This window comes from Euprymna scolopes, chromosome 36 (assembly GCF_053919585.1).
Source record: "Euprymna scolopes isolate OS-2025 chromosome 36, ASM5391958v1, whole genome shotgun sequence".
Lineage (NCBI taxonomy): Eukaryota > Metazoa > Mollusca > Cephalopoda > Sepiida > Sepiolidae > Euprymna > Euprymna scolopes.
Window position 1 is genome coordinate 50,613,529 of NC_136517.1, and position 19,483 is coordinate 50,633,011.

At 33.2% G+C, this 19,483-nt stretch overlaps 1 protein-coding gene across 3 annotated transcripts in view; it reads right to left on the minus strand.

Annotated features, from left to right (window-relative positions):
• Positions 1-19,483, minus strand: part of LOC145260470 (venom allergen 5-like) — an 89,069-nt gene that overhangs the window by 19,720 nt on the left and 49,866 nt on the right. For 2 of the 3 annotated variants that reach the window (XM_080118559.1, XM_080118558.1), the window contains 6 exons: positions 19,253-19,344; positions 14,619-14,709; positions 12,608-12,747; positions 9,237-9,322; positions 7,204-7,265; positions 4,735-4,836 (listed from right to left, as the gene is read on the minus strand). In XM_080118559.1, coding sequence (XP_079974685.1) covers positions 4,735-4,836; positions 7,204-7,265; positions 9,237-9,322; positions 12,608-12,747; positions 14,619-14,709; positions 19,253-19,344 — 573 coding nt within the window. The remainder of the gene's footprint in view (positions 1-4,734; positions 4,837-7,203; positions 7,266-9,236; positions 9,323-12,607; positions 12,748-14,618; positions 14,710-19,252; positions 19,345-19,483) is intronic. The other variant, XM_080118560.1, reaches the window with a different exon arrangement.

Here is a 19,483-nt window from a genome sequence, read left to right on the forward strand (position 1 = left end):
ACACACACACACACACACACACACACACACACACACACACACACACACATATATATATAAACATTCTGGTTTCGATTGCAACGGATGGCGCCCAAGTTATATCTTTTTTATATAACTTTTGACATCATTATTATGTATTAGGTAATAAGCATAAATCTGCACGAATCAAAATATAACATTATGCATATTTTACGACCAGGCAACGCTTGGTGGCCTGCTAGTATATATATATATATATATATATATATATATATATATATATATATATATATATATATATATATATATATAAAATTGACCTGTTTCTGTACGAAACATCTTTACCAAACTCCTCTCTGAATAGTTAGTCTTCAGATTTGTAACTTGATATATAGGGTATTTACACGCCGGAAAAAAAACTTTTGATTTCGTTTTTAGCCTATAATATAGCTGCTAAATAAAGTTGACTTTGCCAGGAGTAAATTGACTAACTTATTTCAATTATATTTTTGTTTTTCACGATATTAAAACAAGAGAGTTGGGGAGAAGAGTTGAGAGAAGGATAGAAAACGTAGAGGAGGAAAGAGAGAAAAATACAGAGCGGTTGGAGACTAGTGGGGATAGAAATTTTAATATGAAGATGTTACACGCATTATTTGACTTTTATACTTCTATTTAATTTATACTTCTACTAGCATGGGTGAGGTGTATTCTGAGCAAAAAAAAAAAAAAAAAAAAAAAAGGTCAATTTTTAAAAACATTGATCCCTATTATGACCCCTTAAAATTTATTGTTTCTGGGCTTAAATCAAGTTATCAAGTTAGATCCATGTCCAAGGAACCTATATCTAAAATTTCAAGTGCGTAGACCCAAAATTGTCGGAGGAGTTTGGTAGAGTTCTCAAAGGTCAAATCGTTGAACTTTGACCCCTTAACAGCACAATTTCTGGCCGAAAACCAATCACCTAGATTTTCCCAAATCTAAGTACCCGGCATATCAAATTTCGAGTCTGTATACTAAAAATTGACAGAGTTATTGCGTAGGGAAATGTACAAACACAGACACACAGACACACATACAGACAGAAACTTTCGCCTTTATATATATATAGATTTAGTTTATATGGCCTCGAGCTGTTGATGAGTCTTTGTACCTGTATTTTTATTTTGTATTTTTAAGTCTATGTTGTATCTATCACGAATTTATGATTTTTTCTTTTTAGTCGCATTCAAGCGACTCTATAAGTCACTCCGTCGGTCGGTCGGTCGGTCTGTCCGTAACACTTTTGTGCTTGGTCTTTTTGGTTAAGATCAAAGGTCTGTTCTAATTAGATGCTGTTCTTAGCTTTTAATGTTTTTCTTGGCCAAGATCAAAATGTAGTATCTGTTCCGGCAGAAAATGCAAGCAAAGACCATATGTGGGGTTGCCCCCACATATAAGACCTTGGTCAATGAAGGGGCAACCCGTCATACCAATTGTCACTATCCAGCTCCCATTTCCCTCCCTTCTCTCTCCACTTTAAAAATCGGCCTTGTACCGAATTTGCTCAGTGGGAAAACAAATAAATACCAACCCAACATTATAAGACCTTGGTCAATGTAGGGGCAACCCTTAATACCAATTGTCACTATCTAGCTCCCCTACTCCCCGGGGAGTTGGTCCCCATTTCCCCTTCACTCCTCACATTAAAAATCGGTCTTGTGCCTAATTTTCTCGGTGGGGGAGCAAATAAATTCTATTTTCTTGGCCTTTTGGCCAAGATCAAAGTGTAGTATCTGCTCCGGCAGATACTGCTAGCAAAGACCATATGTGGGGGCAACCCCACATATAAGACCTTGGTTAATGTAGGGGCAACTCTTCATACCAATTGTCACTATTCAGCTCCCCTACTCCCCGGGGAGCTGGCCCCTATTTCCCCTTCAATCCTCACATTAAAAATCGGCATTGTGCCTAATTTGCTCGGTGGGGAAGCAAATAAATACAAACCCCACATATAAGACTTTGGTCAATGTAGGGGCAACCCTTCATACCAATTGTAACTATCCAGCTACCCTACTCCCCGGGGAGTTGGTGCCCATTTCCCCATTCACTCCTCACATTAAAAATCGGCATTGTGACTAAATTGTTCGGTGGGGAAGCAAATAAATACCAACCGCACATATAAGACCTTGCTCAATGTAGGGGCAACCCTTCATACCAATTGTCACTATCCAGCTCCCTTACTCCCCGGGGAGCTGGCTCCCATTTCCCCTTCAATCCTCACATTAAAAATCGGCCTTGTGCCTTATTTGCTCGGTGGGGGAGCAAATAAATACGCTTTTCTTGTCCAAGATCAAAGTGTAGTATCTGTTCTTATTACATGCTGTACTTATGTTTGTAACTTTGTGATATAAACTGGGGGATCACTTTTCTGTATTAATTTAATGTAAAATGATCACCCACTTTACAACCAGTCAGTCTCAAAGCCATTCAAGTCATTCTCCAGATCATTCAAGTTGATTTTGAAAGATTCCAGTTATTTTTAAGCATTCAAGTCATTCGTAAGGTCATTCAATTCATCCTTAACTTCATTAAAGTCATTCTAAGTCATTTAATTTTTATTTATTTAAGTCATTTCAGTCCATTTTTCGGTAATTTTAGTTTATCTTTAAGAATTTCATGTCAATCCTACATTCACGCATTCATTCATTACACGAGAGCACGCGACTAATGGCTATCGGCCTTTTTTGTTACATAGGAATCACAACGTCAGTGGGGCATTAGAATATGCCGACTGCCCCCCTGCAGAGGGTAAAAGTCCCTCAATGGGAATCCTGGATATGACCTTAAACTATATCCAGTGGTGAGGCCTCAGCTTGTGGGCTTTGGGGAGTGTGGAGCCACCCTTCAATTACCATTGCTCCCAGGTCCACTCTGACCCGGAGTGGTAGTACCTGTTAGGGTCCCAACTATGGGTTAAATAGAAACCGACGTAAAAACAACAAATATATTCTATTAAAAGAATTTTCTTCAAAATCTTTGGATTCGGCATTAAATAACCCGAAAAGGGTTGATATGCCGTAAAACAAAAACAACCAACCAACAACGTATCAAGAACACCTGAGGATATGGGTTAAATAATGTACAGTAGTCAAAGAGATAATATCATAGTAATCGTTAGAAGTAAATTTAGTAAATTGGATTACTTAAGGGGAACGGCTTATCAAGAATTTGTTCATGTTAGAGTTGAAGACGACCGTATTGTAGTCAGCTGGAAAGCAGAAAAACGGAAGACAATTCCACAGGCGCGCAGTTCTAAGAAAGAAACTTTGTTCATGGAATCTACGTTTAGGTTAAGGCACAGATAAAGAGTGGGGGAAATTATTGATAGTTTTTTCAGCTAGACGAGTGTTTCCTGTGAAAGTTTGGCGAGGGGGGACCATAGATTGGAGCTCAGACGAGTACTTGCCATGAAAATAACGATAAAGCAGAGACAGACTCGCAACATCTCTTCTGTGAGAAAGAGGTTGCAGGGAAGAGAAAGGGCATCCCCTACTAGGCTACAAAGTCTATTTTGAACTCTGTCAAGGCAAGATAAGATCTTTCTAACAGTTCCTGTCAAAATCTGGCAACAATACTCCATCCTTGGACATACCTGGCTCTTATATAGGTATATAATTGTATTAGTAGTGAGATATCTACTGGATCAATAGAAGGATCCCACCATTTTTCCAGCGACCTTGGGAACAGAAAAATTAATTAATCTTAATTTTTAAATCAGATAATATAAAAGACGTGTCTCTTAACGCTTCGGGGTAGTGAGAGTGATGCATTATTTTATGTAGCGTGCCTTGAGCAAGAATAGCCTGGCAGCGCCAATCCCTCTCCAGGCCCAAGCACATACAGCACCTGATATTAACACATAGTCACCCATTTTAATATTGGCCAAATTCAACGTTGCTTAACTTCAGTGATCTAACGGTGTGTCAACTTTATTATGCGGTATATGAATCGAATATTTAAAGTTTAATTTGGTTATAGCAATACTTGTTATAAAACAAATAACTAATTTAATACAATAATGTTGTTTTGATCTCTATTTATGAAATGATTCGATGTAAATAGCTATTAGAACTTTCAATGAAGGATTTGCTAAAAAATTTTAATGCTTCCAAGGGAATCTACTTCCAGGAGGAAAAAACCTCCGTCATCTCCTTTTTATTACAATGCATATTTTTCCAACCAGAATTCGTATTTTGAGCAAAAAACAAAAACAAAACAAAGCAAAACACAAAAAAAACAAAAAAAAAACAAACAAACAAAACAAAAAAGACAAAAACAAACAAAAAGGACAAAACAAAATAACAAAAAGAACATAAAGAACAACAAAGAACAAAGCAAAAAACAACAAAAAACCCAAAACAAAACAAAACCAAAAAAAAACACCTCCCTAAAAACAACGCAAACAAAACAAAATAAAAAACAAACAAACAAACAAACAAAAAACCTCCAAAAAACAAAACGAAACAAAAAAGAACAAAAAAGAAAACAAAAACAAAATAAAACAAAAACAACAAAAGCAAAAAACAAATAAAAACAAAACAAGACAAAAAGAAACAACGCACAATAAAATATATTAATTCCTGACAGTAATAACACAGTGAAAGGGAGAAAAAATGGATAGTTTGAATCAAATCACGATATGTCAGATGAATTGCTATTTGGGTCTAACTTTAAAAAAAATCACACGATAAGGTTATGTAATAAGATAATTACTGTTACACGTGGGTCCATAAATTTGTGGTGTACTTTTGCAGCTGCATTCGCACGAGTCCTTCTTGAATTTTCCTCCATTCTTGCAGACTTTTCCTTTGCAATCTTTTAAGTAAAAACAAACCATAAAAAAATGATTAATAAGCTTATTCAATTCAATATGAAAAACACCTCGCTCCCATATTAAAACTGTAAAACTTAAATAAAGGTTAATATCGTCTGCATTGCATAACACTTGATCTTTTTGTGCTTCGAAGGTAACAGCTCTACTACCGGATCCAATATAAAACCACCACCAGGAGGAATAATTTTGCAATTTCAGTCCCTCACTCTTCGAGTAATTTTCTGAAGTGATGGTGGAGGATTAGTTGACCAAAACGTGGTGAGACAACAACAACTATGGAAGGCAGTAATTACTGACGATACGGTGAAGCGACTCAGCATTCCTATGTTGTTGCGGTTAACTACCTGAAAAAGTTCAGATGGATTTGTTGGACGAAACGTGGTTAAACAACAACATCTATGAAGATGAGGATAGTCCGCAAATAAATAAATAAATAAATAAACAAATAAATAAACAAATAAACAAATAAACAAATAAATAAGTAAATAAACAAATAAATAAATAAATGAATAAACAAATAAATAAACAAATAAACAAAATAAATAAATAAATAAATAAATGAATAAATAAATAAACAAATAAATAAATAAATAAATAAATAAATAAACAAATATAAACAAATAAACAAATAAATAGATAAACAAATAAATAAACAAATAAATAAATAAACAAATAAAGTAATAAATAAACAAATAAATCAATAAATAAACAAACAAATAAATAAATAAGCAAATAAATAAACAAATAAATCAATAAATAAAAAACAAATAAATAAATAAAAAACAAATAAATAAATAAACAAATAAATAAATAAACAAACAAATAAATAAACAAATCAATAAACAAATAAATAAATAAATAAATAAACAAATAAATAAATAAATACATAAATAAACAAACAAATAAACAAATAAATAAATAAATAAAGTATATAGTAATCAAAAAGTGTCCAATATTGTAAGAATAGCAGGTGTGTTCAAACACAACTTCATTTCTTCTAATTTTTGATATAGTTCCTGGCAACGCCGGGTTGCCCTGCTAGTGAATAAAAAAGGCGTAGTTTTTGTTTCGATTCCAAAAAGAGAGAGTAAGGACTGTAAACCACGGTGCTAACGTAGAGATATTTTTACTAGGATGGGTTGCCGATGATACTACACTGCGATGATCGGTTATGGTGGAACTTAGGGTTGTATTATTTAAGATGACAGTTCAACAAGAATTTGTTTTCAGTACATTTGAAAACGACTGTATTATAGTAAGCTGGAAAGTAGCTCCGTGGTATTGTGTTCCACAGACGGGTAGTTCTAGGAAATAAACTTTCCTCGTGAAATTTTCGTTTAGTTATTGTAATATACGAGGTGCCATAGATAAGTTTCCAGATTTTTTTTCATATGGGTATTTTTATTGATAGTGCACACATGGAACTGGAGTCCTTGTTGAAGTAATCTCCCCCGGCTGCAATGCACTTGTACCATTCCAACAACTTCTGGAAAGCCCCAATGGAAGTCCTCTTGTATAAGCGTGTCAATGATCTTCGTCACAGCCTCTTCCATCGCCTAAAATTGTCTCATAACAACAGCCTCTAAGGCTTTCCTTGGGCTTAGGGAATAACCAAAAGTCACAGGGAGCAAGGTCTGGTCTATAGGGAGGGCGAGGAACTGTTTTAATGCCCATCTTGTTTTAATCTTCTCTGAGCACACTTGGGACAAACTTCACGCAAATCTTCCGCAACTTCAGTTCCTTGCGAATAATTATGTGGACAGTTCCCACACTGACATCAAACTGTGCACTTATTGTCTCTATAGACACACGACAGTCCTTATTTATGAAATTCTTTATTTGGCCAGTCAACTTTGGTGTTCTGACTTTCTTACTCCTCCCACACCTCTCATCATCCTTCACAGACTCCCTGCCTTCCTTGAATCTCTTATGCCTCTCAGAAACTGATGCTCAATTCATGCAAGATGCAAGATGGTCCAAAAGCAGTCTGAAGTATTCCATACGTTTCTGTGGCATTCTTCCAAGTTTTAAACAGAATTTTATTGCATATCGTCCTTCTAAAGTGTTCTCACGTCCAGATTGCACTTTTGAAATTCACCAGCTGTGACAATCAAGCTTTAGAAGGGTGTATTCCAATTCCTGCTGTAGCTATTCATTTGAACATAAAATCATAAAATTGGTCAATCATCTCATAAGATATATAGCAATAACAAACTGAATTTTCATGAGTTTACAACAGCTTTAAATGTCCGTACAACAAAAAAATGTCTGGAAACTTATTGAAGGCACCTCGTACATGTATACAAACTGTTTATGAAGGATTTGAAGAAAAGGAAAATCAAACGTACCTTTCAAAGGAGAAGCTGTGTCACACTTTTCATATGGCCGATTTATTTGGCCACTGTTTCCACTGGAAATATTTAAAAGAAAAGAAATAAAAAGATTTCCAACGATTGGTGGTAAAATTACTTCAAAACAACAAAAATACATATATTTTTTTAAAACAATGAATAACTAATTATTAAAGTCAAGGCAAGGATAAGAGATAATGAGATGAATGGATTGTCAAGTTTGCTAACGTATGAGGACAGCTTATTACAGGTATATATGCTGGTACTGTATTTGAAGACGAGCATATTATAATCTGCAGATAAGCAGTCCGGTTGTAATATGTTCCACAAATAAGAGTCATTGGAAAGAAACGAAGTGGAACAATGAAAAAGAGCCCGTTTTGGTAACGCTAGAGTTTACTACATCCGGTGTGCGGATCGGATGTACAGAATTTTGAACATAAAAATAACAGTTATTTTCCAAACATAAAAAAATAACAGTACTTTTCTAAGCATAGAAAGCAGTTATACTCGACTTTAGCCTTATACTCGACTTTCCATGTCTTTCTGAGGAAAAACGTAAGGTTGAAAAAATGTTATTAAAACATGGCGACTTCAAAGCTGTCAACCATTTACTTGGATTTGACAAATTGTTTATAAAATCGGGTGGCTGGTGTTACCACTGAACAAGCGAAGGCAGTGAACCCATTGAACCCGTAATATGAGATATGTTGAACTGAAATTACTGCCAGTGACTGTATTCTTCTTTTCTGTTTCTATCTCGTTGATACATATCAATGGCTCTTTATCTACTTCTCTCTCCCTCTTTCACAACTCTCTCTCTCTCTCTCTCTCTCTCTCTCTCTCTCTCTCTCTCTCTCTCTGTCGGTTTTCACCAAGAGGAAATATTTGTAATTCAGTTGCAGTTCTTTTCAAATTCCGCTCGAGTCGGTCGCAAAAAATCGTAATTCGACCTTGGTCGGCGACGGACAGATCGTTTGCATATTCCAACACTTAACTTTCTATTTTTTATATAAAAAAAGTTCGCTTATTGTGCGCTGTATTGTTCGCTTATTTCATACAGCGTTCAATTCCAGTACCAAAGGTTTCAGCCCAGATGATTAATTCTCTGGGGAAAGATAATTATAAGACTAAACTATACCACTAATGACGCCGAGAACCCGAAGACGAGACTCGCCAAGCAGACGAACCAGACATCATACCAACCCCTTGATGTAAGGGACGTTTTATCAATTAATCATCTATGGATTTTATCGTTTACTAGTATGGGTGCCCGGCGTTGCCCGGGTGTTTGGAGGTGTATGCTGAGAAAAAAACAAAAAAACAAAAAAATAACAAAAACGGTAATTTTTTTTTTAACTTTGACCCCCATATGACCCTTAAAATTTATTGTTTTGGGCTCAAATTGAGTTATTAAGTTAGCTTCATATCCAGGGAACCTATATCTAAAATTTCAAGTGCTTAGACCCAAAATTGTCGGAGGAGTTTGGTAGAGTTCTCAAAGGGCAAATCGTTAAACTTTGATTCCTTAACAACCAAATTTCTGGCCAAAAACCGATCACGTAGATTTTCCCAAATCTCAGTACCCTGTATATCAAATTTCGAGTCTGTAGACTAAAAATTAACGGAGTTATTGCGAAGGAAATCGTACACAGACACAGAGAGACAGACAGAGAGACAGACAGACAGACACACAGACACGTTCACTTTTATCGATATATAGATTCTCCTCGTAGAGCTAGTTAAAATGCGCAGGACGTAACACGCATCCCAGAAACGTTCACACAACGATACTTTCCTCGAAAAAACGACAGTAACACAACACCTGTTCATAAGATTTCTTCCAGACGCTAGGCACACGGAGGAAGAAAGGACTGTTTCGTTTAGTTTTGGTATTAGAAGAGTCCTTCTCAACAACTACATAACTGTCCCTTCGCACGAAACTAAACGGAACGTTTACCCGAAGAACTACTGAATAATGCTACTTGTTAGGTTATGTTATGTAGATAGAATCAAAAGAATATAATTACCCTGGTCCATATTCACAAACGAAGAGATTAACATTTGTACACTTTGCGTAACCACAGCCAAGCATTATGCTTGTGGCCCAGACAACCTAGAAGAAGAAAAACACCAGTTTGAAAGGAACTTATGCAAATCACAATCAGTCCCTCTCCCAAAATCATATAGTACCAAGCACGACATATAAGAAAAACGAGTTATTCTGTACATACGACCCGGTGTGCGGATCGGATGTACAGAATTTTGAACATAAAAATAACAGTTATTTTCCAAACATAAAAAAATAACAGTACTTTTCTAAGCATAGAAAGCAGTTATTTTTGAACATAAAAATAACAGTTATTTTCCAAACATAAAAAAACAGTACATTTCTAAGCATAGAAATAAGTTATTTTTGAACAAAAAAATAACATATTTTCGAAACATAAAAAATAACAGCACTTTTCTAAGCATAAAAATAAGTTATTTTTGAACATAAAAATAACAGTACTTTTCTAAGCATAGAAATCAGTTAATTTTGAACAAAAAAAATAACCATTATTTTCGAAACATAAAAAATAACAGTACTTTTCTAAGCATAGAAATAAGTTATTTTTGAACAAAAAAATTCCAGTTATTTTCCAAACATAAAAAAATAACAGTACTTTTCTAAGCATAGAAATAAGTTATTTTTGAACAAAAAATAACAGTTATTTTCCAAACATAAAAAATAACAGTACTTTTCTAAGCATAGAAATCAGTTATTTTTGAACATAAAAATAACAGTTATTTTCCAAACATAAAAAATAACAGTACTTTTCTAAGCATAGAAATAAGTTATTTTTGATAAAAAAACAGTTATTTTCCAAACATAAAAAATAACAGTACTTTTCTAAGCATAGAAATAAGTTATTTTTTAACAAAAAATAACAGTTATTTTCCAAACATAAAAAATAACAGTACTTTTCTAAGCATAGAAATAAATTATTTTTGAACATAAAAATAACAGTTATTTTCGAAACATAAAAAAATAACAGTACCTTTCTAAGCATAGAAATAAGTTATTTTTGATAAAAAACAGTTATTTTCGAAACATAAAAAATAACAGTACTTTTCTAAGCATAGAAATAAGTTATTTTTTAACAATAAATAACAGTCATTTTCCAAACATAAGAAATAACAGTACTTTTCCAAGCATAGAAATCAGTTATTTTTGAACATAAAAATAATAGTTATTTTCCAAACATAAAAAGCAGTACTTTTCTAAGCATAGAAATAAGTTATTCTTGAACAAAAAATAACAGTTATTTTCCAAACATAAAAATAACAGTACTTTTCTAAGCATAGAACTAAGTTATTTTTGGACAAAAAAATAACAGTTATTTTCCAAACATAAAAAATAACAGTACTTTTCTAAGCATAGAAATAAGTTATTTTTGAACAAAAAAATAACAGTTATTTTCCAAACATATAAAATAGTACTTTTCTAAGCATAGAAATAAGTTATATTTGAACGAAAAAATAACAGTTATTTTCCAAACATATGAAATAACAGTACTTTTCTAAATATAGAAATAAGTTATTTTTGAACAAAAAAATAACAGTTATTTTCCAAACATATAAAATAATAGTACTTTTCTAAACATAGAAATAAGTTATTTTTGAACAAAATATAACAGTTATTTTCCAAACATATAAAGTAACAGTACTTTTCTAAATATAGTGACGAAAATAGGTCACTCATCGTTCTCGATCAATCATAAAAGATATGAAATAGTGATGGAATTTTTAAAAAACTAAAGAACAGATTTAAAATTAAGAGGAACGAGGCATTAGTAAATTTAATGACAGCGTAATATGATAAATATATGAAAAATATAAACTACAATATTATTTTCGTTGAGCCTGGTCAGTACTAAATGGGTGACCATTTGGTAATACCAGGCGCTGTATTTACTTTCTGCTCGGCATTGTTTCAGTCGTCCTGGACTTTCCTTGCCGTTGGAATCAGGCAGTGCTTACTCAGGAAAAGAGAGATTTGAGATTGCTCAGTTCTTGCTTCACGATTATATGCGCAGGTACTTTTGAAAGGAGTATCCATTGTCTTTCCAAACATAACGGAAGCCATGATAGTACAATAATGTCTATTTACAATATTTCACGATTCTGATTGAGAAATGAAAGCAAATGTTTAGTTATACCGATTTGTCCAATATATAAAAAAACTATCCTTTTGGTAATCTTCCTGTATACACAGAGCTAGTTCAATTTTTCTTATCAAAATACAATATTAATAAATTGAGTATTATTGTCACATTTGGACGAGTGCATACATCACTGGTCTCTCACTCTTAGACAAGGCATCAAAAAGTGTCCAATCTAATCGATTTCGCACTATCAACCAAGCTTTTTCCCTACTCTTTATCTGTGCCTAAATCTAAACATAGATTCCATGAACAAAGCTTCTTTCTTAGTACTGCACGCCTTTGGAACTCTGTTCCGTTCTCCTACTTTCCAACTAACTATAACATGGTTGTCTTCAAGTCCAACTTCTTAACGAGCCATCCTCTTAAGAAATCCAATTTTCCAAATTTCCACTACTAACGATTACTACGACATTTTCTCATTGACTACTGTACATCCATTAATCCTTATCCTCAAGTGGCCTCGGACCTTTATAAGTGTTGAAAAATTTTGTAAAAAACAAAACAAAAATATAACAAAATAGGGCCCTACGATTAGCTATCGAGCACGTTAGCGAGTTTAGATATGAAGTTCGCGGAGTTAAGCCGAAAAGAAACAAATTATATTTGAAACAAATAATAAAATAATAAAACAAGTTAAATATTTGGGGCAAATGGAAAATAAACAAAAGTGATGGGAGCGAAGTTGTAAACAAATGGTAATCGACTTGAATTAATAATTTAACAAAAATGGGTTTGGATATTAACAACGGTTGGCCTTCCAAAACCTTGTCCCTATCGCCACAATGTTTCATCCCTGTGTCTGTTTTGCAATTACTTTATGAAATGTGGTCTGATGAACTCATAGCACCTGTGCCCACACGACGTAATACCCCGATAAACCCGACAAGTAGCAAAGTACCACCTTCACTATTGAGATCCCGAACTGATGAAAAGCTTTCTACTCTAATAGTTTTTTTCCATTGGACTGCTAAACTTTGAAATTCCCTACATGCTTCCCGCTTCCTTGACTGTACTAATCCGTAGAAGTTCAAATGTACTGTGTATAAACATCTCGCTGTTCCACCTCCACAGTCACCTTTAGGACAGAATCCCAAACAGTGGCATGTCTTGTTTGAGGTGAAAAGATTAAAAGAATAAAAAGCAACCGAAACTCACGAGAACTTCTGGATAAAATGATGGCGGCGATCTCTTACCTGTGTGTAATGTCCAACTGCTGTTAATTTGTTTGCGCTGCCGTTGTAGGTGAAGTCTTTCACTTCGGAATGCCAAGCATCAATAAAAGAAGTCCAATTCCCGTATCCACTACCCAAATTCTGTCCAACGGGGTAACTTCCTTTAAACAATAAAAATAAACGAAACACTCTAGTTTACATGAACTATTTGGCCTCCAAGATCAAAGTGTAGTATCTATTCTGATGCTTCTACTCTCAGTAAGTGGGAGAGAAATCATTTCAGACTGAGACAATTTTTATTTGTGTTCCTATCCAGAATGCCCCTTTTTGGGAGCTAATTTTCCCCGCCTTAAAAAAAACCCAGCGTTGTGTCTGACTCTGCCCTTGTGGGGAGGCAAATAAATTAGCTATGCTAGTATGAGTTACATGTGTGTTTATATTATATTAAAATCACAGGAAATAAATTAAGAAAATTATCCAAAATAAGAATTAAATATAAGAAAAATAAATAAGATAAAATATTAAAATAAAATAATTAAATAATATTAAGCTCTATATTATTAAGTTTAAATATATGTCTTCGTGAGACTAATGAGAGTCCGACATAGGCGACCAGTTATTGATATTCTTTGTTTGATTTTGAAACCGACGGCACTGATGTTTTTCTGGTCTTCTATACACTTATTCTTATATTATAATTCCATATATCTACATAAAAGTTTGATGTATCGATTTTCAGTAATTATTTCGACAGTGCCCAATACCTGAATAGCTAGATAGTAAATTATAAAAATATATATGACAATTAAGTTTAATTGCAATATATATATATATATATATATATATATATATATATATATATATATATATATATATATATATATATACACCTTATGTATATGCAAATGCCCATGAATACACTTATGCATATGCAAATGGCCATGAATGATAGTTTCCACATACCCTGTACTAATCTTGACATTTTGGGCTGTTTGACGAATAGTAATGCGCCGATCTTCCAAAATAGCAGCCTCAACTTGACGGACAGATGGCTCATTAATGGCAGAAGTTGGGTCGACCAGGTCTGGGAGCTGTTTCCACAGACTTCTGGCTATGTTTGAATTCACGATGCCAGCGTTTTACAAGGTCATATGATGGAGCATTATCATCATAAGTTTCTTTCATTTCATCAAAAGTCTCCTCTGGTATGTGTCCTTTCAAATACAAAAACCGGATCACTGCTCGACATTCAACAGGCTCCATTTCACACCTGACTCAGTTCAAACACGTGTAAAACAGAAACCACAATTAGTTCAGAGCTGTAATTTGCCACATAACCCGTAGATATATAAATCATTGCACATGCAAAATTTCAGCTAGATCAGACAACAAGAAGTGGGTCAGGAGCATTACTTATTGCACACCTTCGCGCATATATATATATATATATATATATTTATATTTTTTCAACAGAACAAATTAACTTCAATATTTCATCAGACATGTCTAATATATGCGTCCGTAAATCCATCCTTTTACAATTATTTCCGATTTGATTTCAGCTTATTCCGAACATTTTCTTAGTTGGCGTGATTAATTCCAAAAATTCTTGTCCCTATTTGTAAATAATCTAATATTGTCCTATTATCTATCCGTGATAATGTTTTACATCTACTAATTCAAGCCCTGTCAACTATTCTTCGTATCTGAGCAAAGACGTGAAGTCTCTTACTTCGCACATACCTCTTTATATTGTCCATGTTTAATCCTTCTCCTAGCTCTAATTGTTTAGCAGATTTATGTCTAAGAATTTCGTGCGCGAGGAGAGATGTTTAAAGCTGTTTTCCACGGGTAAGAATCTTGCTGATTAATTTTCAAGATAACATTTCAATTCTACTCTCTAGTAAAGTAGTTAAACCTAAATGATCTTTACACAGTGTTGGGAACGTTTATGTCTCTACATTGAATAAAAATTACCCCTACACATTTCCTATATTTTGGGCTGCCATTGAAAGATCAAAGTAACACTTACCGGGAACATATCGTTGCAGACCTTTATCGTGAACAAATTGACAGTTTTCTGCCCATTTTTGAGACTGAAAAGCCAACTCATCATTCCAGTACTGAAACAAGGAATTAATAAGAGATAAAACAAAGAACTGAAAACATAAACTGCTTTAGAAAAAAAAAATGTTATCGTAGAAAAATAGCATTTTTTCTAACTAGTATTTTTCGAAACGAAATTTAGGAAGCCTCATTTACGGAAAACCCGTCCACGGAAAACTCGTCCACGAAAACTTGTCCATTTTTGCTAGGTAGGAAAATTGGTCCATCGTTGAATAAATATCTATTGAAAACACATTTTATGACCGTTCTTGAAGTAGATTGTTTTTAAAAGGTAATACACACCCCATAATATTAAATTTTTTTTTTTTTTACTTGTTGTTCCTATTTGCAATGCCTCCCCACGGGACAGAGTTAGACACCAGGATCGTTTTGTTGTTATTGTTACTAATTGTTGTTTAAAAAAATAAGATTGATTATTTCTAAATGCTCGTTTCCCACCTAGCTTTGTAGGTTTTCAGTAGTTCAACTTATTTTAAAGCGTTTATTTAGTTAAAAACAAGTAGTGTCGAAGTTTACTTTAAATCGAAAAATGTCAACATGAGAGACTCACATCTTGGGAGTCTCGATAATCGCTCAGAAATAGAAAATTAAAGAAAATGCTGGGGTAGATATAGTGTTGGATAGTTTTCTGTTCTAAAGTTCTACAGCATTAAAATACATTTTCTTTTAAATTTAAAACTGACTTTGAATAAAAAACAACTGATCGTATCGAATGGCCTCTTTTCTAAACAGCACTTAAATTTTGGTAATAAAAATACTGCTTTTGTTCATTTTTAAGTGATATAATATAATTTACTTAATAAAACATATTGGCATCTTAAACAGACTTTGCAAAAATTAAAAATCTGAAAGCACTTTGGAAGTATTTAAATTGTCAAATAGAAAGTGAATTTGGTCATATTCCTATATATATATATATATATATATATATATATATATATATATATATAGAATAAATGACAAAAACTTATATTCCAAAATTCATGATGTCATTTATTCTATATATTGCTCTGTAATCGCATTGAGCTTCTTATATAAGGATTGATATATAAGAAAATATATTTCTATAGAAATATATGTATGTATATATATATATATATAAATAAAAGTGTGTGTCTGTGTGTGTGTCTGTGTGTGTGTGTATGTACATTTCCCTACGCAATAACTCTGTCAATTTTTAGTCTACAGAATCGAAATTTGATATACATGGTACTGAGATTTGGGAAAATCGATATGATCGGTTTTTGGCCAGAAATTTGGCGATTAAGGAGTCAAAGTTCAACGGTTTGATCTTTGAGAACTCTACCAAACTCCTCCGACAATTTTGGGTCTACGCATTTGAAATTTTAGATATAGGTTCCTTGGACAGGGATCTAACTTAATAACTTGATTTTAGCCCAAAACAATAAATTTTAAGGAGTCATAATAATTTTTAGTTACCAATATATAAATGTATGTATGTATGTATGTATGTTTGCATGTCTGCCTTAAACTTTTACCAAAATCCGCATCGTTTTAAATTCGACCTTTCATATGACAAATATCGAAAAATTGGCTAAAAACATTAATATCTTCCCCTTCAACTAGGCACTTTTCTACAGGTGGGTGGGGTCACTTTTTTCGCCGATATTTTTTAAAGTTATCCTCTCCTTTAAATTGTCTGGCCTTAATTTTAAAAAATGTCCCTTCCGGTTTGGCGGTGGTCGTAACAGCATAAACGTTAGGTTTTACCCCGTTCTTTTCCTCCTCTGCGGTACGGGTTCGAGCCTGCCTTCCTACTACCACTTTTTTGTTTTTTGCTCAGCATACACCGCCAAACACACCCGGGCAACGCCGGATACCCATGCTAATATATATATATATATATATATATATATATATATATATATAGAATACATGACAAAAACTTATATTAAAAATTCATGATGTTGACCATCTTATAATTTATTCCTTTAAATCAGTCGATTTATACAATTCTTGACAGTATCTGTTTCGTAGCGCAAAATCAATCACTTAATTATCATATTAATTAATGAATCTATTATGTCCTTAACTGATTTAAATGAATAAATTATAAGATGGTCAACATCATGAATTTTGGAATATAACTTTTTGTCATTTATTCTCTATATTGCTCTGTAATCACATTGAGCTTCTTATATAAGGCTTGATATATAATAAGAAAATATATTTCTACAGAAATATATTTTGCAATTAGGAAGGGAAGACTTTTATGAATCATGATTAAAAGTAAATTTGTATATATATATAAATATATATATATTCCTATAATCTTCTCTCCAAAAAAAAAACGGGGGAAAAGGGGGAACAGGAGAGGAAAGAAAGAGAAATGGGGAGCCAGCTGACCGGTTTCGACCCTCGCTTCTCAAATCTGTATCGAGGGAATTTTTAAAACAAAAAATGAAAAAGCGATTAAAGTTGCGTTTTATTCAATTTACGGGGAGAAAAAAAGTGGGAAAACAATTAAAATGAAACAGCGTTATGGTCAAATACCCTAAAGATTAATCATGTTCAAACCCAGGAGGCATTCCCTTTGCTTGCAAAGGGAAAGTTTTCTAAGTCGAACGTGAATAGTCTCCAAGTTCTTAAGGTGATATAGTGAATGAGCATGACTAAGAATAGAAAAAGAGTCCGTGCTAAAGTTCGGCGCACAAGACGGGGTTTTAAGTTAATTATCAGTAATTAAGGACCCGTATGTGTTAGTAACAACGTCCGTTACCCGGTAGGTTCCATTCATAATTTTACTGGGTACATATTGTTGGATTCTTTCATCTAAGCTTAATGTCGTTCGATCCAAGTAGTTGGCACCGCAACCACATTCAAAATTATAAATAACGTTACTATTATGGTGTGGGAGTATAGAAGTCTTTTCGAGAAGATGGTAAAGTTTCTCGTGGAGAACATAACACGCACATTGGCAGCAAAATAACATCCATGAACTATTGAACTTATTTGTTTGGCAAATTTCTCACTTACTGTACCCAACCAAAGCAAACGAAGATAAATTGGACATTTGGCTACTATATTCTCTTTAATTCGAGAGAATTCAGCCATTATCTTTGAATAACTGACCTAATCACATCTAGTGGGTATTGCTTTTGGATAAAGTATCCGTAATTGTTTCCAATTCCTCACCTAATTTTAACTTCGAACAAATCAAAAGGGCACGATGTGTTAGGGTCCAAATTAGATTTATCTTACGTTTTTTAGGGCAAAATGAATTCCAGCGAATGTACAAACCTGTAAATGTTAGTTTGCGGTATATAGATGTATGATAACTAGATGGCGTTTTTGTTACCAATACATCAAGGAAAGCGATGGATATCGGAAGTACACTAATGGTTTTATGGGTCCAGATAGCAAGCGCTCTTCATAGAACCCCACAAAAATATTCGTCATAGTCGGTCCAAGTACTGAGTACTTCTGACGAACGTAGCCAGTGAGATAAGACCCTCTGGGTCTATCCGCCCAAGCAATGGCGAATATTTTGTGGGGTTCTCCTGTTCCCTCCTTCCCCCCCCCTTTTTTGGAGAGAAGATTAAAGGAATATATATATATATATATATATATATATATATATATATATATATATACAAATTTACTTTTAATCATGAATCAAAAAAGTCTTCCCTTCTTAATTGCAATATTTAAATTTTGTATCCCTAAAAACATTAAGAAATATATATATATATATATATATATATATATATATATATATATATAGTAAGTTATAAAATATATATGGCGATTAAGCTACACTGAATAAAGCCTGAAGAGTCCTAGAGTGGATGAAACGCGGAATATTCAGTGTAGCTTAATCGCCATATATATTTTATAACTTACTAACTAGCTCTACCAACGTATTGAGCACTTTTGAAGTAAATACTTAAAGTTTACGCATAAATTTATACTTTCGTATGTTAATTTTATGTAAGTAAATGAAGTAGTTATATATATATATATATATATATATATATATATATATATATATATATATATATATACGAACTTTTGTTGATTTTTTAAACGATGATACGGTTAACTAAGCGTCTTTTATAAAAACTATTATTTGTTTACGTCCAAATAAAAATATGGGCTTTTCTTGGTTTTACCGGATTCGAGGAAATAATTAACCTGATGTGGTTTGATATCCAGTTTAATGTTTTTAATCGAGATAACATCACCAGGAGAAGATGCAGCATTCTCCATGTCCATGTGAGGTAGTCTAGAATATTTGGTCAGGACAAGAATTCACCTTGTCTGGTGGAGTATTCAGCTTAATGCTATTACTTGAAGCCCAAATATGACAACAGTGATCCATACGTGGTATGGCAGTGAATTTGTTGAGATAGACAATAGCTCCAGGCGTGAGAAAGTATTTAGAACGACAGAATGGAGGCGTATTAGGTTAAACAAAAGATGTTTAGACCTCTTCTGAAAAATATAAAGTAAAAAGCTGCGGTCGTAAAATGTATGTCCACAAAAACCAAACAAATAAATAAACAAACAAAAACTCACCATTTTAAGCATCATGCACGCTGGAGGTTTCACTGCAGCTCTGTGCATATTATGCCGATCGACTATAATTTTTTTCTCCTCATCGGTGACACCTACAATGTGTAAAGTAAAATAGTCGATTTTAACTTTTATCTATTTAATATATATATATATATATATATATATATATATATATATATATATATATATATATATATATATATATATATATATATATGAATAAAAAAGAAT